Consider the following 23152-nt stretch of genomic DNA (forward strand, 5'->3'; position numbering starts at 1 on the left):
GAAGATGGGGAGACGGAGAGGTCAGCCTCTACTTTAAAGGGAGGGGGTTGCCAGCTCAGCCCGGCTATTTTGGTTTTGAGTTGGGTAGGGGTGAAAGGGAGGGGATTGGTTGGGAAAGATGGTCTCCCTCTTAATCTACAAGTCCTAATTCTAGGCTAGAGTGTTGCAGGGCCCATGGCAGAGGGGTGTCACCGCCAGCAGGTTTTGCAGTGTTACCCTGTCACCTGACAATCTCTTTGCCAAACAAAATTGTTCTGCTAAATGAGCATCACAAGAACTGTAGAGTTTCAAATCAATAAATAGTACATGAGATATCTCTGGTAAGAGGATTGGTCACTCTAGGATTAAGGCTAATTCCAGAACGCAAAGAGATAATGAGAACACGCAGTGGATTTAAATGCCAGATAGGGAATCTCCCTAAAATATTCCTCACTGGACCTTAATATTGAAGATTTATTGAAAAAAAAATTATAACACATAAATCAATAAGAGTACAATAAGTGGTTCACAACTTTACATAGATAATAATAAAAAAAAAAAAAAAAAAGCAATCAATACAACCTTAACAGAACAAAATCTGCTTGTTACCACCCTTCCAGTCTGCAGCCACAATACACCACCCTCACTTCCCACACTAAGCTAGAAACAGAAACGCTTTAAGCATCTTTCTAACTCTGGAATAATTCACCTCACATATTGTCCATCCTCACTGTTGGGGTGGATTGTTGTCAGACACATTTTCAGGGCGAACTTGATGTACTGTATCAGAACAAGATTCACTTTGTATGTTCCAAGGCAAAGTATTATCCTAGGGTGTGGGATGCTATCAAAGACGGTCTTAAAATCAATTCATGTTAATCTGATGTTTCTATTATGCATACAGCTAGTCCTAATGGCTTTATTTGGCATCACTTGGTCTTTGGTTTTCTCAGGAAATCAGGATAATAAAAATGTCCAAAGATGTTTGTCTGTTATAAAAAAAAAAAAAAAAGTTTTAACAGGTTTTTAATTTCTTAATTTGGTCTATATCTTTTGATTTTTACATGAGGAATTATCTGTTTTAGTTTTTAATTATGTGCCATAATTACTGAGGACATTCTCATATTTATTATAAGTAGTGTTTTGATTTTAGTTGATGTTTTTGTTTTATGTGATAGTGTATGTTTAGGGCTTGGCATTAGCAGCCTGTAAATACAATTAAATAAATAAGCTCCTCTTTTGCTCCAGCTCAGCTCTGTAGGCAAAGCATTTTTCACTCTGAGAACATTTCTCACTCGGAGGCAGTGGCGCCAAGTGGTTTGTTTTGTGCAGAACCTTGACAGGAACGAACAACGTTTGTAAGCCATGGCATGTTGGCGATGATCTCAAAGAGAGCCTCCTCCTGGTGTTCACAGGGTGAAATTTTAACAGGCACCATCTAGAGATGCACATGAAAATTCTTAATTAAACCAGTGGCACCCAGTATTAGTGGGTCTATTTCTGACTGCATCCCTTGGTACTCAGGAATCTTTGCTTTCTCCATATGATCCACGGAATAGTAACTGGGCTCTGACACATCTATATCAGCAATACTATTCTTGCTCTTCTCTTTCACTCCAATATCTGGTTTTTGCACATCGATCTTCCCATTGGTGAGGATAGCAACATCCCAGGTGATCACAACTTCTTAGGGCTTCTCTTTTCTATGAAGGCTGTACTCCCAATGTTTGATTGGTAGGTTGGTGTTATAATGTTAGCCAGCTTAGTCATTGGAAGCTGTGTAATCTTGTCGTGCTTCTCTGTATTCAGGCCTCTGACAGCACATCCCGTGAGATGTGTAACAGTTTCCAGTTCTGTTCCACAGAATCTGCATTTGTCCCTTTTACAAGACCTTTCTTTGCTGGCTGTGAACCATCTCATTTGCAGTCCACAATCCTATGCTAAAATGACCACTCTCTTGTCCGTAGGTTCGAATTCCTCTCTTCTCAACCACGGCTGGGTCAAATCTTGATCCACATATGGTTGAAGTAGCTCTCTGTACTTATGCTTCTGACAATTCTCCTTCCTTGTTGGCTGGTCTGATTCTTTCAAGAGTTACTGATTTTGCTAATTCTGTAGCTTCTTTACCTTTATGTACTAGCGGAACGTCAGTCACTCTCTCTATTCGCCAGAACGACTGTCCAAGTTTAAGGATCGAGACACAGGAAAGTTGCTCGCTTTCATACTTCTGCATTTGGGTTCGTTGATACCACTAAGTATGAGAGGTCTAAAACGGGTTAATGTGAATCAGTTATTTACTCTTTCGGATAATAGAAAGACTAGGGGGCACTCCATGAAGTTAGCATGGGGCACATTTAAAACTAATCGGAGAAAGTTCTTTTTCACTCAACGCACAATTAAACTCTGGCATTTGTTGCCAGGGGATGTGGTTAGTGCAGTTAGTGTAGCTGTGTTTAAAAAAGGATTGGATAAGTTCTTGGAGGAGAAGTCCATTACCTGCTATTAATCAAGTTGACTTAGAAAATAGCCACTGCTATTACTAGCAACAGTAACATGGAATAGACTTAGTTTTTGGGTACTTGCCAGGTTCTTATGGCCTGGATTGGCCACTGTTGGAAACAGGATGCTGGGCTTGATGGACCCTTGGTCTGACCCAGTATGGCATGTTCTTATGCCTGAAGGCCTATGACGGTAGCTCTGTAAGTGTAATCTATTTCAGCAAGGCCATCTTCAACTGTAGGGATGTATAATCTGGGCAAGCACTAGTTCTTATAAATTACCTGATGGGTGTGAAGGAGCTCTCTCGTTTTTACGTCCAATTCTTCAAGATATTTATGAGGCCAGTCTACTAATCCAAAACTGTATGACAGTACAGGAATTGCAAGCTGGCTAATAGCTTGTGTCTTATTTTGTGCTGAAATATTCCTCGCTAGACCTTAATATTGGAGAGGACATATTGTCCATCCTAATTCAGGTGGAGTATAGTCTGCCACATTTTCATAGTGAACATGATGCACTTAATCACTACCAGATTCACTTTGTATATTTCAAGACAATTTATTATCCAAGAGTGTGGAATGCTATCAAAGGCTTCCTCATAGTCAATCCATGCTATACTGAGGTTTCACTTATGCATACAGCTAGGCCATGGTGGCTTTATTCAGCACCAGCTTTTTTTTGGTTCTATAGGTTCCTCTTTTGTTACCTTTCTGTTCTAGTGCCAAGATTTTATTCAGATCGATGTGGTGATATATTATATCTGCATCAAATGCAGTGAACAGCTTATAGATTGTAGGCAAGCAGGTTATTGGTCGAGAATTTGAGGAAATTATTTATTTAATTCTCCCTTTGGCAGAAGTCTTCTTCCTGTTATTAGCCACTGTGGAATTAATTCTGTTTTTCCAAATCAATTGGTTTTTGCAGTTAGTCAAGTCTTGGTGGAGAGAGGTCAAATAGTTGTGGCAAAACCTGGGCACTCTCTATCAGGACCAAGGCACTTCTGATTTGGGACTCATTTTAACCAGGTTTCCAGCTCACTCTTTGTAACTTCAGGCCATTCCCTAGTTTTGATGTTTGCCTGCTCTACACTCCCTGTATGCTGGGCAGCCATTCTGCTTCTCTGTTATGCTCTATGGGATCTTCATACAAATTTCTCCAAAACTGCTCTGTTTCTTCTTTTAACTGCACTAATGTTCTTCCTTCAATTCCCTATAGAACTGCTTCAGATTCTCTTTAAATGCTTTATTTTGGTGCCTCACCTGTTTTCTTCATATCTTTGCAGCTTCTGCGCTTCCACTGTTATTTTCAATTTATTATTAAATATGAACTGAAGATCTTCTTCTGTTAATGCAGCATATTTTGGATTTTCCTTATTACTTCCATCATCCTGGATCCTTTTGAGGGATGTGTCTACCAATGATACCTCTTGCATGCAGTGAGTTAATCTTTCTCCTGCTCTTCTGGCCTTAGGGGCAAGATTTTCTCAGTAATAGTTTCTGCTGCTCAACACTGTATCCGATTTATATCCATGTTATCAAGAGATGGCTCCTTTATACAAATTATGGCTCATGCATCTAAGAAATTTACTTTCAGTAATTTTTCCCTCTCCAAGACCACAGTATTCCTATCCCTCCCCATAAATAACACGTTTGACTTCTAGTTCTTTGTTCTCCTGTTCCCTTTCTTCACCCAACCTCCGGCCCTTTCCCCTTCCATCCACAACATCCCCCATCCCCCCAGGGACACTATCAGTTACCTCCCCCTCCTATAGTCTTTACTTGTTTGGGTGCCTCATTCTTCTCGGGTTGTTTTGCACTGGTCTTTGGTATCTTTACTGTGGCATTCTTTAATCTTACCAGTGTGGATTCTTTCGTGCTAAGATCATGTGTCTTTAAAACCGTTATCACATTCAGAACATTTAAATGGGTTTCTCAGGAGGCAGTTTCTCCAAATAGGCTTTTGTGCATACCGTGACAAGAATGAACCTCTTTCATAAACCATGGCATGTTGGGGATGATCTCTCGCTCAAATTTACTGCCAATTCTCTTCTTTAACACTTGCATTGTGAAAAAGAGAGCCTCCTTCTGAAGTTCATAAGGTGTCATTTTTATAAGCAACATATCAAGATGGACTTGGAAATTCTTCTTAAATATGGTCAGTGGCACCCAATATAATCAGGACTATTTCTTTATTTTTCTTTTTTTTGTCTCCCATTGCATTTCTTGCTATTTAATGATCTTTCTTTTTTCCATACAATCCACAGTAGTCGCTGGGTAATGATAACTATCAGCAATAATATTTTTGTTTTTCTTCTTCACTACAATATCTGTTTTTCTACCATCGATCCGTACGCATTCTTTCATGCCGCCTAAGTTTAGATTTCTGACTGTAACATATATCATATTCAGAACAAGTAAATGGTTTCTTCTTCCAATGGTTCATTTCATGCACTTGCAGTTGCATTTTCTGACTGAAACATTTATCACATTCAAAACATTTAAATGGTTTTTCATTCCTGTGTATCATTTCATGCCGTTTCATGTTGCCTTTCCAACTGAAACATTTATCACATTCAGGACATTTAAATGGTTTTTCAGTCCTATGCATCATTCCATGCTGTTGCAGGAGGCATTTCCGGCTGAAACATTTATCACATACAGAACATTTAAATGGTTTCTCTGGTATGTGGGTCCTTTCATGAATTTGTAAGTTGTGTTTCTCATTGAAACATTTATTGCATGCAGAACATTTGAATGACACCTGTCCTTTGTGACTTTTCTGATGTTTTGTAAACCACGATCTATATCTAAAACGTTTATCACATTCACTACACTTAAAAGGCTTATCGTATCTGTGAATTTTTTTGTGTTTTATCAGATTTGGCTTTCTTGTAAACTTTTTCTCACATTCAGTAAATTGAAATGGTATTTCTCCTGAATTAATTCTTATATGCTCTTCCAGATCAGCTCTGGAGGCAAAGCATTTTTCAGTCTGAGAACAGTTCGAAGGTTGCTGTTGCATGTTAACTATTTTATGATATTTTTGGACATATGTGTGACTTGACCTCTCTGCAGTCTTATTCACACATTCAATCTTTTCTTTGTGATCCATAGAATGGTAGTTTGTGGTGAAGTTTCCCCAAGTATCTATACTTTGAAATGGTCTCTCTCCATCTAGGGTCTGTATAAGATTTGGGCATTGGTTGGAATTCCTCCCTTGCTCAAGATATGTGTTTGGTGTCTCTCCTTTTTGAGCTTTATCTTTCATTTTGGATGATGTTACTCTGTTACCTCCTTCACAGTCAGCTGAAAAATATGAGCTGTTTCTGGAGGAATTTTTGTGTTCCCATTCCTCCCTCTTCTGCCCATCGCACATACTCTGCCACTCACTTTTGTTGCTCAATGCATCATCTATTGGATAAAAATGAGAAAGATAATTAGTCTTTCAGCAATAGAGAAGGACATATATGGGAAATATCCCCCATATGATCACTTAAATACCTTTGCTTGCCTAAGGCTCTATATGACACATAACAGGAAGTGGAATTGCTAGCAGACAGGAACAGGTGGGCAACAGCACATGAAGAGAGGGAAACAGACCGTGTCCAAGCTCATCCTCACCTCCACTCTCTGGAATAATCTTTTTCAGTTTTATGAAAGACTGACACTCTGCTGGAGATCTGAGATTCCTTCTGAAGCTGGGTCCCTGAACCTCAGACCTGTCATCTTAAAAGTAACTGAATTATAAGGACGTAGTAACAAAATTTAACTGAGACTTGGTAATAAAATTCACCCTGTGTGTGTAAAGTTTGAAATATTCCACTGCCCACAGTAAGAGTTTTGTTATGAAGGGATATTTTTCTCACCGCTTGTGCTATCTGTATCCTCCTCTTCTCCCTCCAGCTGGCCAATGGCATGAGGTTGTTTCATTTTCAAGATCTCCACTGTGGGGTCAAAATTGTAAACTTGGACACCTGTTTACAAAAATTGGAAAATGCCTTCAGTTTTTAAACAGCTTTGGATATCCTGCCTGCCTCTCTCTGGTTTCTAGCACTGTCCAAGCTCACAGAAAATAACGCACCAAGCCACTAGGAGGAAGGAAGGGGTTGGTATCTTGGAACAATACTGGGAGAGGTCAGAAATAGGGATAAAAGGAGGGATGAAAAAATTGATAGAGGAGACAACCGGTGATGAAGGGAGAGAAACATCAAAAGTGATGTGGAGTTTAACTAATCAGGTAAGTCAGGACATTGTTTTGAACAGTATATTGTATATTTAATTGACTTTTATGTGCAAAGAAAAAAACAAAGACATGGGACATTGTTCGAGAACGATGATTATATATAAGGCAGATGGTTTTTGAAGTGTTTTATTACACTCCACTGATGAAGCCTAGTATGCTGGTCTATTATTATATGCATTAAAAAGTGTGTTTTAGGTGGTTCATCCCAGCACCAGATTTAATGCAAGCTCCATCACCTTCAAGCAGGTCCTCACATGCGCCTTCTTCCTCACATTCCAGGGGCTCAGTCTTGAATCCCTCTTGCTGAAATCGAATTAAAATGTCTGGTTTCACACTGAGGGAACCTTTTGCAGGAAAAAAAAAATGGTTACAGTATATTTAGAATCGCCCCCCACCCAGAGCCTTTATCATCAGTGCAATAGAGCTCAGAATTATGCCAGCAATACAGTGAGGCTGTGCTGATTGTCATCAGAAATCCATAATAGCAGTGTCCTGATCATTGCAACACTGAAGTGGATCCTGCTACTCTATACATCAGGCTGACAGTGTCTGTCACAAAGAGCTTTTCCATCCAGCTGCCGCAGATCATAAACCAGATTCTGCCTGGCACCACCACCTGGCAAACTATTTATTCATCAAGGAGTGAATTTTTAAAAGCACTTACACATGTAAAACCCGATTTTAGGCATATAAACGGGCTTTTAGAAAATTATCCTGGGTGTCATACGCGTAAAAATCCACGCAGAAGTGATTTTGGGCGTACATTTATAGTATATGAAAGAGGTATTCTCTGGGGTGGGAAAACCATTTACAGGCCTACTTTTGATTTTTGAAATAATGAGCGTAAACATGCACGTCCACATTTGTACCCACCCAGGGGCATGCGTTTAAACTTCACTTTGAAAGTTAGAGCTGAAGTCCGCATGAACATGGGCGGTTATAAAATTGGGCTCCCTAGTAGTAAATCCAGCAAAATCCAAGGCACCGTGGGGAAGTCAAAGTAATCACCTTATAAAAAAAGTCTTCCAGTATTAACCAGAGTGAAGATTCTCCTTGCCACTGCCACTTTCCTCAGCGACACAACCTCACACTGTAGTAGAGTGTAGGGGCCCTTGCAGGCCCTGCTCCCCACACAGGGATTGGGAGCACAAGCTTTGTCCCCCTTGATCAATGTACGGTGTCAAAAGAGATTGAGGTGTATACATCCCCAGAGGAACAGAGTAGGAAACCTGACATTGGCATCTGCCCAAATCCATCCCAGCTCACAGGACAGGCTCCCCCTGGCATCCCCTGCAACACTCCCAGTCCCAGAACCCTGGCAGGTGCCCTCCAGCAAGCCTCACCCAAAGTAGGGGAACAAGTAGTACAAGAGAGAATGACACATTTGTTCCCCCCACCATGCTGAATTCCTAATTCATCTGACCTTAGTGAAGGTGTCGAGGAGGAATCTGATACTCGCCTGTTACAGGAGGGGGAATCTCTTCAGTCATCTCCGATTCAGGAGGATCTTCCTCTTGTTTAATATTCAGTGAGAACACAGAGGTTATAATCGGAAGGTCTGTGATGAGAAAACAAACAGGTCTAGAAGGATTCACCCAGGAAATGGATGTTAAGTCTTCAAATGTTTGCTGTTAATGCCCCATCTCCTGGGATGTGAAAATGCAAAGCCCTTTAAATGCAGAACATTTACTTACTAATGGGGGGGTCCTTCATGGTTTCTTTTCCCTCCTGCTCACAGCACTGAGTGAAATATTTCTCATCTTCCTTTTTAATTTTGAATATGACATCAGGGTTAACGATTGAATAGCCTGTCAGCAAAAATAGCAAAGTTACATTCCATGTGTATAACCCTTCTGAAGGGAGTGGGGTTTCTTGAGGAAGCAGTGAGAGTGTGTGTGACAAAGCTTGGTGAGGTGACAGTTACAGGCTCCCAACTGATTAAGGATTGCTGGACAGTTAGTTATTTCTAATCACAAATCTCCTAGGTGGAGGCACGGCAGGTACCCAAGCTTCTGTGCAAGCATGTACGCTCCTGAAGAGGAAGAGGCCCTGCTGCATTTTCGGAGCATTGGAGAAGGAAAATCCAAGCCCTGGGAAATACAAGACAACTATCCAGAGGCCAGTGAGAGGGGGAATGGGGTGAGTTGACCTGTGACATCCCCTGAAGGGGTTACATTTTATACGGTAGAGTTATCTAGAGGAAAATTGGTTCTTACCTGCTCATTTTCGTTCCTGTAGTATCACGGATCAGTCCAGACCGTGGGTTGAGCCTCCTGTCCAGCAGATGGAGACAGACCAAAACTGAAAAGGTATCCTATAATCAGGACAGAGCCTATCCTGCATCCCTTCAGTATAAACATTATCAAAGCAGATAAAACTCCCAAAAGATCACGCAAGTAACCAGAAACTGATAAACTGAACTGCTGAAAGAATTCTGTATAAAAACGCTCTTGCATAAAGATTCCTTTTCATTTTCATCTAGGAGATGCTTCCGGTGCCTTAAAGCAATAATAGAAGATTCAGGTATCCGAAGAAACTTCGAGCGGACGGAACAGATCTAGCACAGGAGGTGTCTGGACTGATCCGTGGTACTACAGGAATGAAAATTAGCAGGTAAGAACCAATTTTCCTTTCCCTGTACGTACCCGGATCAGTCCAGACCGTGGGATGTATCAAAGCTTCTCTAAACAGGGTGGGACCAAGACAGTCCTGCTAGAAGAACCTGCCGCCCGAAGGAGCCAAAAACTGGAGCCTGTACATCGAGGCGGTAATGACGCGCAAAGGTATGCAGGGATTTCCAAGTGTTGCATCCGTCAGTCGCAGACGGCTGCGACCGCCCTGCCTTACCTCTTTTTCTTCCCTCTCTCTCTCTTTGGGCAAGATGGCTGCCTCCGGTGCCAAGTGCTTCCGCATTTCCAAACCAGCACGGGCGTCCCCATCCACCCTGCTCACTCCCGTGGCCTCCTAGGGCGCGAGCATCTCCTACGCTCAAATACACGTCATGGCAGGAACCTCGGGGGTGACCCCACCGCATGACGTCAGTACCTCCAGGTATATCTAACCGCCGCTACCACATTGAGTTAGCAAAGACTTCGCTTTGACTGCTCTAAGCTGCACGCTTAGACGCCGCTTTCACTCTAAGGGCCTCACGCCAGCAAGAAGCTCTAGACTCCCGCTCCTCCGGGGTCTCTCGCTTCCAGCTTCCCTTCAGGGCTTCTCGCTAACTAAGACAACGGCTCCTCGGGAGTCTCTCTCTATTCTACTTTCAGGATATTGGACTTTGGGTACTCGCTCCTCGAGGGCCTATCTACGTTTATATCCTGCACCACAGACCTTCGGTCCCACCATTCTACCACCAGGCAAACGCCTTAATTCTGTGAGAACCTCTACGATCCGGCGCACCAACTCCACCCACCAGCCGTGGAGTTACCCGCACTGTGGGCTCCCGCCTATCGTGAACATCTGGGTGAGACTTCACTTCTGAGCCTGTTGAACGTACTGGCACCTCTGGGATCAGTGCCTTACCTTCCTGCTTTCACCATCTATCTACAGCAGTACAATAAAGACTCTATCCATACTGTGTCTGCTATCTGTGTCAGCCTATCGCAGTGGTTCCCCTCGGGGCTCCTCCCCATGGGTGGAGTCATCTCCATTGCGACCAAGGATCCACAATGCCACAAACACAACACCAAGTAGCTGCCCTGTATATTTCCTGCGGAGAGACCGACTGACTCTCCACTCAAGAAGTGGCCTGAGAACACAAGGAGTGGGCCTTTAAGCCCTCTGGAACCGATCGGCCCTTACAGATGTATGCCACCGCGCAATCGTGGCCTTAGAAGCCCTGTTACCCTTATTTGAACCACTCCATAGCACAAACAGGTGATCCGAGACCCGAAACTCATTTGTAACCTGGAGACAGCGCAGTAAAACTCGTTTTACATCCAGGCGCCGGAGATCAGCACCAGATGTGTTCGCTATGTCTTCAGAAGAAAAAGCCGGGAATTCCACCGACTGATTATCGTGAAAGGAAGACACGACCTTCGGCAAAAAGGAAGGTACCGTCTTGAGGGATACCCCTGAATCAGAAAAACATAGAAAAGGTTCCCTGCAAGATAAAGCTTGTAGCTCCGATACCCTTCTGGCAGAACAAATGGACACCAGGAAAACGGTTTTGAGAGTCAAGTGTAGCCCTCCATAGAGGTTCGAAGGGAGCCTCGCAGAGAACCCGAAGAACCAAGTTAAGACTCCACAAGGGACAAGTAGCCTGGACCGGCGGATTCAAATGCTTGGCCCCCTTGAGGAAGCGGATGACATCCGGATGAGCTGCCACCGTGTAACCGTCAATGGTGCCTAAGAGGGAGCAGAGGGCGGAAACCTGCCCCCACAAAGAGCAGAAAGACAAACCCTTGGAGAGACCGTTCTAAAGGAAGGAAAGGACCTGGGATACCGGAGCCTTACGAGCCGACACTCCCGATGCGGCACACGCGTTTTCAAAAACCTTCCAGACCCGGACATAAGCGAGCGAGGTAGCCGGCTTCTGGGCCCTCAACAGTGTGGATATAACTTCTTCCTTATATCCCTTTTTTCTCAATCTCCGCCGTTCAAAAGCCAGGCCACTAGACAAAAGCGATCCACCTGATCGAAAAATACGGGACCCTGTTGAAGAAGGTGTGGAAGATGACAGAGGTGGAGAGGGCCGTCCGTGGCGAGGTTCACCAGATCCGCAAACCATGGTCTGCGGGGCCACTAGAATGACAGGACCCCGATTCTTCTAAGTACCTTTCCCACTAGCGGCCAAGGAGGGAAAACGTACAGGAGAACGTCACGAGGCCAGGGAAGGACCAGCGCATCCACTCCTTCCGCGCAATGTTCCCTTCTGCGGCTGAAGAACCTGGGAGCTTTCGCATTGTTCATTGTGGTCATCTGCGGACGATCAGATTCATTGCTCCGTCTGACAACTCCCATTCGCCGGGGTCTAACCGCTGGCGACTGAGGAAATTGGCTTGAACATTCTCCTTCCCCGCAATGTGGGAAGCTGCTAAGCGATCCAGGTGACACTCTGCCCAGGCGAAGAACTTGCTGGCTTCCAGAGCCACCAGACGACTCCTGAAAGCTCCCTGCCAATTGATATAAGCTATCGTGGTGGAGTTGTCCGAGAGAACCCGCACCGCTTTGCGATGGAACAAAGGAAGGAAAACCTTGAGAGCCCGATGTACCGTTCAAGCCTCCCGCAGATTGATGTGCCAGCGAAATTAGACTGGGGAGCAGTAACCCTGTGTAGACTGGTTTTGACACACCGCTCCCCAGCCGGAGAGGCTGGCGTCTGTCATGACAATGATCCACTGCAACGTCTGGAGGGGTACCCCCTTCAGAAGGTGGGCAGGAGAGAGCCACCATTGCATCTCGGCGATGGTAGACTCGGAGAGCGAAGAGGTGTCCGAAACTGCTCCGACACCGGTTTACAGTGGGATAGCAAAGCTTTCTGTAATGGACGCATATGCGCAAAGGCCCAAGGAACCAGATCGATAGTGGAGGCCATGGACCCCAGGACCTGAAGGTAGTCCCAGGCCATGGGCAGAGAAAGTGAGAGAAAATCGCGCACTTGTTCCCTGAGTTTGAGCACCCGAGCGTCTGGAAGGAACACTTTGCCAACTCGAGTGTTGAATTGCGCCCCCAGGAATTCCAGGATCTGGTATGGTTGAAGCTTGCTCTTGGGAAAGTTGATTATCCACCCCAGAGAGCTCAGACAAGTCAGGACCTTGTCGACCGCCAGCTTGCAGAGACTCCGACTTGGCCCGGATGAGCCAATCGTTCAGGTAAGGATGGACCAGAACGCCTTCTCGACGAAGAGAGGCCGCCACTACCACCATGACCTTGGTAAAAGTGCGCGGAGCCGTGGCAAGACTGAACGGGAGCGCCCGAAACTGGAAATGTTGGCCCAGGATCTCGAACCGGAGATACCTCCAATGGTCGAGGCGAACTGGAATGTGCAAGTAAGCCTCCGTCAGGTCGAGCGATGCCAGGAAGCAGCGGTTCGCTCCGGCGAATATCACAGCCCTCAGGGTTTCCATTCAAAAATGGGGCACCTTGAGGGCCTGGTTGACTCGCTTGAGATACAAAATTGGACAAAAAGAGCATTCTTTTTTGGGAACGACGAAGTATATGGAATATTGGCCGGACCCTTGTTCCTCCACTGGGACTGAAATTATGGCACCCAGTTCCAGCAGTCTGCTCAGAGTCTGGTCGACCGCAGGCCTCTTTCGACTTCAGTAAGGAGAGATTAGGTGAAGGTCCGGTAGGTCTCGAGCAAATTCTAACGTCTAGCCTTTTTCTATCACCTCTAGGACCCACCGATCCATCGTAATCTTGACCCATTCCTCGAGAAACAGGGACAGCCGTCCACCTAAGTTTAGAACAGAGGAATGGGCCGGCCGTATTTCATTGGGAAGAGGACTTTGTGGCCGGGTGTTGTTGGCTACCATCCCGGAAGGGTCGATGGCCACAAAAGGAATGAGACCAGGTTTGGGCTCTGGAAGCATTGTCTCTCGGAAAGGAGCCCCATGCTATGCTGTTATATCGACGCTGACCTCCGAAGTGAGTGCAAGAAGGAAAGAAGGCCTTAGACTGTTTCGGGCGGTCCTCCGACAGCTTATGAATCTTGTTCTCGCCCAGAGATTTAATAAGCTGTTCTGGGTCCTCATCAAAAAGCAACTGACCCTTGAAAGGGAGAGTGCCCAACTGTGCCTTAGAAGAGGCGTCCGCCGCCCAAATCCTCAGCCAGAGGAGACGTCTGGCCAAGACCACGGAGACTATGGCTCTGGCTTGCACCCGTAGATCGTAAAGGGCATCGGCCCCATATGCAATCGCGCCTTTTAGCCGGTCCGCCTGCTCCGCCTCTGCAGACGGGAGGTCTTGGGTGCTGAGTAATTGTTGAACCCACCTGAGGCTTGCCCGCTGCAAGAGACTGCTGCAGATTGTCGCCCGAACTCCTAAGGTCAAGTCCTCAAAGATGCGCTTGAGATAAAGTTCCAGTTTGCGTTCCTGAACATCCTTCAATGCCCTGTGCTGCCTGTAGGACGTCACCCAGACAGCATGGCTAATTCAGCCTGCTTATCGACAGGAAAAAGTGCTTGTCCACTTTCTCCAATAGCCTGCAACCTTGAGATCAGGATGTCATGTCTAACGCTATCAAAAGCTGCAGAGACATCATCAAGTTGCACTAAAATTCCTGTTTTGCCATGATCCAAGCTACCTAATAAAGAATTGAACAATGACAGGAAAACCAACTCTGTATTGTATGCCTTTCTGAATCCGTATTGGTGGACATGAAGTGCTCTCCTTTTCTTCAAATAATCGTCCAACTGCAGTAGCACACTCCTCTCAAGGATCTTAGCAAGGGTTGGTAAGTTAGATATAGGATGATAATTGTCAACATCCGAAGCTGGCTTATAGGATATTGTTAACGTCTCTCAATGAAACAGGGTCCAATTGAGTCCAACTCTCTAGTACTTCAACAGAATATTATTATATAAGGCCCTTACACAGAAGTGGGGATTCTCAGCCAGGAACCAAAGTGTTAAATCCTCCCTCCTATTGCCCTGTGCCAGCTTTTGTTGTACAGAAAGAGAGAGACAGAGTCCAGCTGGCTTTGTATGAAGCCTCTAGTCTGAGAATTACATTTTATCTAGTCTGAGAATTACATTTTATAGCAACTATGCATATAAACAAGCGTTAAACCATGTATATAAATTATTAAGAGAACATTTACAAATTATCATGAGGACTGCTCCTTGCCTCCCTCGCATACTCCAATGTATATTATAATCTTTCGTCCCCCTTCTTATTTCCTACTCCAAGTTTACACATCCTTGTTATAATGTAACGTTATACTCCTTCAAATCGTCTCTACTGTTTGGTTGGTTATAGTTTCTACTTGTTCGTTGTAAACCGAGCTGATTTGATTTGTATCAAGAAATTTGGTACATAAAAGCCTTTAATAATAATAATAATAATTATTATCCTATAAACATACAGCAGCATCTTTTGCCAGGCTGGCAGCTGTGGTGTCTTTCATTGGAGCCTGGAGAGCCACAGCTGCTCCAGTTGGACTTTGGATGGCTTCAAGTGCCAGGTCCTAAACTGCGTGTGCCCAGAGGAGCTGGCCTCTTGGATTTTTTCCAGACCCAATAAAATGCAGTATCTATGGGAAGTAGATGATAGAAAAGCCATATTTACCCAGTAAAATGAGGATGGCGTGAATCTCCTTGATGACCTTCTTGTACAGCTCCTTCTGCCATTCTCCCAGAATGTCCCACTCCACTTCCAAGAAATAAGCAGCGACATCGCTGAATGTGACCGATGCCTGGAACAGCAAACAGGACACCCTCAGCCCCTCTCCATCTAGTTTCATTATAATCAGTAATGATGCTTGCCTATGGGGAAACCTGGTGATAGATTCTAAGGTAGGTCATATAGTATATCATCCACATCTGGATCTCTCAGCTCATGGTATGCATAAGCCTGGGAATATGCAGTACCAGCATTCTCCTCCCTCATTCCAGCTACAGCGAGAAGGCAATCTCTGCCGGCAGGAAGAGGGGTGCAGGTTTGGAAGATGAACCTGTTGCACATGGGAGATGAAACTCCATCTCTTGCACGTGAGAAGTGTGCGCAGGTGATCCCGTTCAATGCAACTCTGCTGCTCTATGCCCGCGAGCTGCCACCATCATTACCTCTTCTTCAAAGCCCTGCGGGCAGCATCTCTACTTTGCCTCAGAGCCCCTTCTTCAGCCTCCAGACAGAAGCGCCCCCCCCAATTATCATGGTCTGTCCGCCTGGCAGCCACCCCCACTCCCATGTTTACTGAAGTCAAGTTCTGGATACACAGCTCCTCCCTTTAACTTGGGACCTGCCTGGAAGACAATATACCATCTCCACTGCAGCCACTGAAGTTGGAGACTAATCTGCCTGGGAGCCCTGGCCACCACACCCAGACTCAGGGTTCTGCACCTCCACCATCTGCTGGAGACAGAGAAATACTGACGGACTCTAGGTGGCACCTCAGGGGTATAGGACGGAGTCCGTTAAAACTTCTGTCTCCATCTGCTGGAGGGGAGGCAAAACCCAGGAGTCTGGACTGATCTGGGTACGTATAGGGCATGATGACGCTTGAGGGAAAACACTGGGAGACAGTCACAGACAGAAAACTTGTGTGTGTGTGTGTGCGCGATTCTTTATACTGGCTGCCCAATCAGGGAAAGGAAAAAAAAAATGGATCTGCTGTTGAATCTCGGTGCCCTGTAGACACCTCAAGCTCAGGAGAGAGCAAGCTGCGAGAGCATAGTGATGCCACGACTTAGCCTTCTGTCTCTTTTGGTGGACCGGGGAGAGGAGCTGCTTCTCCTGTGATGGGCCCAGGTGGGGAGCCGTTCACTCTGCTGCAGAAGTGGCCATGGCAGGAGCCACTGATCTCTTCCACAAGCCAGGAAGAGCTGCCACCCTCAGGCCTGGAGTTCCTGCTGCCGGGTCCATATCCACCCACCCAGGGGTAAAGACGTGGTGAGCTAGGGGAGGGGGAATGGTCAGAGGGAACAAACTGAGGAAGATAGGCTAAAAGTGTAAGAAAATGAAATAAGCAAATCAAAATGAGAAGAAAAAAAGGTCGAGCAAACAGAAAAATTAGAGAGAGAAAGAACAGGAAAAATTAGTGAAAAATTTAAAATAAAAAAACTTGGGCAGGGTGGGATGGAGTTTCTCATCTGCTAAAAACCTCTGGTTGGCACCTAAGTCTATAAAACAATTGTACAGCCCTTACCATTGTGCTGTATGGCCTGTGTGTCTGGTTGTGGAGTGGGGGTTTCTGTTTGGCTGGTGTGGTGTGACTGTATGGGGGGGGGGGGGGGTGTTTTGTTTTGAAATGCCAGAGGAACCTCTATATCTTCAGTTGGCTACAGCCAAAAGAGCAGAAATATTTTAGTTCCAGGGAGACTTTATATAACATAAAGAATGGCTGCACTTTTCTTATAGTCTCCGGGGCTGGATTTTCAATGGATCCCTTAAGTCTGTTTGCTAGAAACACGGACAGTGCACTGCAAGATATTATAACAAATCCCTTTAGCATTAATGATTATGGCATTCAAGACAAACTGCACCATCGCATTTATGTAAGTAAAACTTAAGGAATATGTTGCGCCTCCAGAAATGGATTGAAAGGTCTGGGAATCCGGGTGGCAAACGTTTCAAACTTACTCTGGCGCGTGGTAAGTGATGATCTGGCCTTTTCATCTCCTTATAACTGAATTATTATTAGTCGTGCATGTTTGTTTTGTTTTTTTTAATGTATAGGTAAGGCGTTAGATTTTCTTTTTTAGTGTTTCTGCAATATTATATAATCTATATACGAAGTTATCCATCTTGAGGTCCCCATGCAATTGAACCATAGACAGGGGGCCCTGTTGTTTTTGTGGGGATGGGAGTTGGGAGGTGTGTTGGAGCCTCTCTGCATTATTGAAGGGAAGGGCATTGTGAAAACCGGTCACATTATTCTTGTTCAGAGCGGGCTGGGTAAGAAATGAAGGGGGCATGGAGTTCACATCCCTAACTTTGCCAACGGCTCAGAATATAATGTGTGTATAAAAGAGCTGTACATCTGTAGCATGAAGAGAGCTCCAGTATTTTGTAGGGACTGCCTGGAAATCTGAGGTGCTGGCTGATTCAGGGCATCAGTAAACATGGGCTGGGTGAAGGAGGAAGCAGTAGCAGTTGTCCAAATGGGAGGGAGAGAGGCCAGCGGGTGGTGCATCAAGGCTGGGGAGTGGATCTGGTGAAAGTGTCATCGGGTAAAAGAGAATGTGTATGTATGTGAGAGAGTGAAAGAAAATGTATGTGTGTGTATGTATCTGTGGGTTACAGAGAGAGAATGACAACGTGTGTACGTGAGAGTGTCTGCATAATGCTGTATGAGAGTGCAAACAGAATGCTCGGGATTATTAGAAAAGGAATGGAGAATAAAACAGAGAATATCATAATGGCTCTGTATCACTCCATGGTGTGACCGCACCTTGAGTATTGTGTGCAGTTCTGGTCACCGCATCTCAAGAAAGATACAGCAGAATTAGAAAAGGAACAGAGAAGGGCGGTCAAAATGATAAAAGGGATGGAACGATTCCCCTATGAGGAAAGGCTAAAGAGGTTAGGACTCTGCAGCTTGGAGAAGAGACGGCTGAGGGGAGATAGGATAGAGGTCTTTAAAATAATGAGTGGAATGGAACGAGTAAACTTGTATCGGTTTTAACTCTTTCAAAGAGTACAAAGACCAGGGCACACACAATGAAGTTAATAGGTGATATATTTAAAACTAGTAAGATACAATGTTTTACTCAACACATAATTAACCTCTGGAATTCATTATCAGAGGATGTGACAAAAGATGTTAGTGTAGCTGCATATAAAAAAGGTTTGGACAGGTTCCTGGAGGAAGACTCATTAACCATTATTAAGGTGGAGTTGCAGAAATCCCCTGCTTATCCCTGGGATAAGCAGCTTGGATCCTCTCTACCCCTTGGGATCCTGCCAGGTTCTTGTGGCCTGGATTGGCCTCTGTTGGAAGCAGGATGCTGGGCTTGATGGACCCTTGGTCTGACCCAGTATGGCAAGTCTTCTGTTCTTATGCATGTGAAAATGAGATTGTGCGTATGTGAAAGATTCTGCTGGGACAGAGAGAGAGTCTCCATGCCACGTCTGCTGATCTCAGGGGGGAACAGAACTCAAACCTCCCCAGGCATGGAAAGAGATTTGCCCTGTGCCGTGAGGAGGGGAGGCTGCAGGAGCTGCACAGGGAAAAGTTTCCCTTTAAGTGCTGCTGCCTGTACGCAAGAGGACAGAGAAGAATCTCTTACCTGATCAGACGCCAGGGCAGACATTTCCCTCTGAATTCTGCAGCTGCGGGGAGGGATTCAGGCTGGAGATTTCCCTGTTCCTGCTCAGAGGCTGAGAAAGATGATTAAGACAGGAGGCGGCCAGGCTGATTCCTGAGAGTCTCAGATGAAGTCCCTCTCTCTGTAGATCTGGGGTTGGGGCTTGCATGGATTTCAAGTCCTGGGAAGGCAGAAAGTTTCTGCTTTTATTCTGAGTCTTTCATGCTCTTTGCAGTCCTGAAGACATGGAGAGAAAAAAACAAACAAAACAAAAACGAAGAGTCCAGGGTTGCTAGATTTCAAACGGGGGGGGGGGGGGGGGGGGGGGGCGACTGTAGCCCAAAGCAAGACACAATGGAGCCCAAAACTAGCCCAAGTAACCCAGGGAAAGGGACAAGCAGCTCAGTCTTCAAAAAGACCAAAAGAAGGCTAAGATGAATGGTATCAGCAATAATCATTTTATTCTGATGTATTAAAACATTCAAACTTATAGTGTATTTAGAGTACGGTGAGAGGGGGGGGGGATGTACAAAACTCTAACAAGCAAAATTGAAACCCCCCCCCCCCCACCTAAATTTGTAATTAAAATGATCACAAAGCTCTGCCCCATTCCCAGAGCTCAGCATCCTTTGTTTTTCTCCATCAACCCCACAGTGCTGTTCTGTCTCACCCCCTTTAAGTATTTATGCCAAACATATTCCACATCTCCAAATATTTGTCCAAGGCAGATTACAATTAAAAAAAAAAATTCACAAAATCGAGCACACAAACAAAATACCAACCAACAATTCCAAACATACAGGGGACATGGGGACCTGAAATGTGAGGAGCGTTAAGGTTCTCAAGCTTCAAGTACAAGCTACTTTGAAAAATAAAGTCTGAAGTGCTTTACGTCCCTAATGTGTTTCATTTTAATTGTCAGACTGTTCCATGGCATAGGGGGCAGCGGAAGCAAACATTCACTCATGGGCGCACTTCAGCTCTGCAGTACGTATCAGATGGAACGGACAATAAAGAGTCGGAAAATTATAATAAAAACAAAAGTTAAACACCAAAGATGGGAGGAGGAGGAGGAGACCAGGAGTCGATCAGGCACACGTCCTCTCACTCCATCACGTCACGTAGTCTATCAATTCGTGGTTTTTTATCTTAGTTTTAATTTAAATAGAAAAACGGTCTCAAAGAAAAACTAAGCCATCTCCACCAATGACCTTCTCAAATGAATTAAACACAGACAACTCAGAATAATTTGATGAAGTCACATCTGAATTCTCATCCTTATCTGCTTTATGGGGGAGACATGTCAATGAGTTTTTCCCACAGCAGAGCAACCTTCTGCTGAAAACCCCCTACAAATTGCTCACAATCTGGAAGATCGTCATAAATCAGATGGTCATTTTTATTAATCCTAAGCAGACCCTTAACAGTATTAAATAACATCCTCAAGATTACAGTTAGCACGTGAAATCATATTTGAAAAATATTGGGTTTTAGCCAAAACAATACATTTAAAATAATCTGTATTAGCACTCCGCCACTAATCATGATCTTTTTGTAGACCAGATTTTTTTCCACAAACTCTCTAAAACAACGATAAACTCTCTTTAGATCCGCTAACTTATCTGAAAACCATGGTGATCTACTACTCTTATCACTTGACTTTTTTTTTACATTTACCACCTAAGCTTCTTGCATCCCCGCTTTAATAACCAATATCACATAGCCATCATGGAATCCACATTATCTACTCCAACACCATCTTCTCCAAAAATTCTCTAAATTTCAATTTATCAACTTTTCCCCAACCATTTGGACCCTGAATTCCTTTAGTATCTCGAAAAGGAGATGCTTCATAATGAAAATTAAAAAATAAAAAACAATCAGACCAAACTAACTTTTCAGATGCCAAAAAACAAAAATTCCCATACCCACAAGCAGCTTGAGAGCCAAAAATAAGATCCAACATGTGGCCCTTCACAAGCTGATACCTGAACAATTTGAGTTACAGCCGAAATCTGCAATGTAGACAAAAACTCCGCTATCTTAAAGTCTGAGGTTTTATCTGAATGGAGATTAACAAACATTCACATCTTTTAACAGGATCTAAAACCAATCTTTTAACTGGAAAAGATCTGTTACAGATAATCGCCACTCCCATGTTTACCCACTCTATTACAAAACATTAAATCAAATCCCTTAGGGCAAACTTGAGAAATAGCAATCCCCTGATTCTTACTGAACCAGGTTTCTGTTATAAAGACCAAATCCAAGCTTTTCTCCTGGATTCAATCATATTCCCAACCAGTTTTTGTTCAAAGCGCACACATTAACCAAAACACCCCTCAAAGTACCCTTCCCTCTTACCATATTCATCTTTTACATTCAAAGAAATATTTATGGGCTGTAAATATCACAAAACCCCATCAGATTTATCCTCTCTTAGACCTTGAAAACCTACTTTCCCATAACCAAGATTACAGGAATATTATTTACAATCATATTAAAAATCTCCCAAAGGCAGCAGCGGTTCGACTTGGCAGTAAAACGTCTCCAGGCCATGACAAGGCCTCAGGGTAGGCAGGGCTTGCTGCACAGCGTCAATTCAAGGAGGGCGGGGTAATGGAGCCCGAGAATTCCAGGGCTCTCTCTCAGCACAATGATAGCAAGTAGCGGTGACTTCCCAGTGCACAACCCCAGCTATAAGCCTGTTCTAGCAAGGTCATTCGTGCCCAGATGGATGATAACATTGATATTGACATTCTTACTTTTTTCTATAAATTGCACTGACCACCTGGTTTGCATTTCTATTAATTGAGCATCCTGGAATGCATTTAACCATTGTGTCCCCATCAAATTGAGTTCCCAAATTGGTTCCTCTGATGACAGAGTCTCCCAGAAGCAGCAGCTTTCTTTTATGACATTTAACCATGTTGGAGAGTTTCTGGATGCATTGGGTGACTACATCCCTTTCAAATACTCCACAGCACACAGAGGGACGGTATCTTTAAGAGAGCTGCGTGGCCATATATGTCCATGCATAAGTCAGCTTGTGCCCATGGATGTGGCCATTTTATAACATATGCACGTATATGCGCGAAAGGTATAAAATAGGCTGTACGCGCATCCATGTGTGCGCAATTTTATATGGATGCCCACATGTGTGTGGCTATGCTGCCTCTACAACGGAATTGGGGGATTTTAGAAGACTCGCGCCAATGCAATTGTCCATTTTGCCAGTTTGTCCAGTTAAAGGCTAGGACTTCCTAACCCCCTTAGCTAAATAGCCTCCCTTTTACCCTGTTAGCTCCGACCCTCAAAACTCCACAAACGAGCCTACATGTTTGTATTTTACTAATTACACGTCATACAATATACGGAATGATTGAAATAAAAGGGGGAAAAAAAGCAGCATTATAAAGTTACAGGTCACAGAAAGTGCTAATTTTGTAGGCAAGTAAAATTGGGCGCTTTGAGAGAAGTCTCTCGTGCCCTCTTTACTAGAGGATGCGTAGTCCCGTCTCACACACATCCTATGATCTTTTGGGGTTTGGAGGGGCTTTTTCGTATAACTGTGACCCCTATTTCCTAACACAATGCTCAATTTTTGAAACCCAATAGTTCTGGGAAAAATAAAAGCCAGAAATTAGACCGACATATAATGATAACTGCATTCAGGACGGGGAGGCTTCTGCTCTTCGGATTTAAGACTGGACACCGCTTTCATTGCCACCCTATTTTCTCTATGTAGAACCTCCCGCCCGGAGTGAGTGATCTTTGGTGATGCTGCTTGCTAGAAAATGTCAGCATAAAAACAAAGTACAAAGAAACTATTTACCTTCCAGGGTCGAGTTTCATTTGCATCTGTAAATTGCTTTAGGCATTCCGTGATGGACGAGCTCTCCCTCTACCCAGCGCTGCGTCGCCTTCTCGTGCTGCAGCTTCTGATTGGCTACTGCCCCGATGAGTCATCACCTTGCGACTGAAGCAAAGCCAAAAAAGGTGCCAGCAACAAAGGATTGCTAGCTCTCAGCCGCCTACCTAACTCGGCCAACCGGCACAAAAGAAATTTGTCACGCACAACGAGAGTGGGGGAAAAAAAAGTAGCCCAGTATGGTTGCAGCTTCCTTCTAACGCTACAAATAAATCCACGTTAAGGAGGCGGGATCTACCAGCATACATTGGGGGGGAGCAGCATGGCTTCTGCTGGGGAGATTTGTTTGCTGCATGCGCGTCTTTCGGTGTCTTCAGGGCTGTAAAAAGCAGAAAAGACACCGAATAATAGTAGAAACGTTCTGCTTCCTCAGGACCAGAAATCCTTGTAAATCCCCAGCCCCAGATCTGCAGAGGAGGGATTTTATCTTAGACCCTCAGGAATCAGCCAGCCTCCTCCTTATTTATCTGACCAGGAACAGGGACATTTCCGGCCTGATTCCATCCCCTTAGCAACAGGAGGAAGATGTTTGCCCTGGTTTCTGATCAGCTAGGACATTTTTCTCTATCCTCTTGTGTACAGGACA

At 44.5% G+C, this 23152-nt stretch overlaps 1 protein-coding gene across 4 annotated transcripts; it reads right to left on the reverse strand.

Moving 5' to 3' along the window:
• Positions 1 to 409: 409 nt before the first annotated feature.
• LOC115080661 (zinc finger protein 544-like) lies at positions 410 to 22623 on the reverse strand. Of its 4 annotated transcripts, none has more exons than XM_029585001.1 (9): positions 22471 to 22619; positions 18618 to 18872; positions 14956 to 15082; positions 8415 to 8528; positions 8180 to 8278; positions 6957 to 7064; positions 6344 to 6451; positions 5868 to 5888; positions 410 to 968 (listed from the first exon to the last, which is right to left on the reverse strand). In XM_029585001.1, the coding sequence occupies exons 2-9, from the start codon at positions 18639 to 18641 to the stop codon at positions 937 to 939; spliced, it is 633 nt and encodes a 210-aa protein (XP_029440861.1). In that variant the 5' UTR covers positions 18642 to 18872; positions 22471 to 22619; the 3' UTR covers positions 410 to 936. The 4 variants fall into 4 exon arrangements, with proteins under 4 accessions (XP_029440861.1, XP_029440860.1, XP_029440859.1 ...); XM_029585000.1 differs by having other exon boundaries at positions 412 to 968; positions 5769 to 5888; XM_029584999.1 differs by lacking the exon at positions 410 to 968 and having other exon boundaries at positions 2534 to 5888; positions 18618 to 18816; positions 22471 to 22623.
• Positions 22624 to 23152: the final 529 nt, after the last annotated feature.

Source organism: Rhinatrema bivittatum, chromosome 19, assembly GCF_901001135.1.
Source record: "Rhinatrema bivittatum chromosome 19, aRhiBiv1.1, whole genome shotgun sequence".
In the NCBI taxonomy this organism is placed as follows: domain Eukaryota; kingdom Metazoa; phylum Chordata; class Amphibia; order Gymnophiona; family Rhinatrematidae; genus Rhinatrema; species Rhinatrema bivittatum.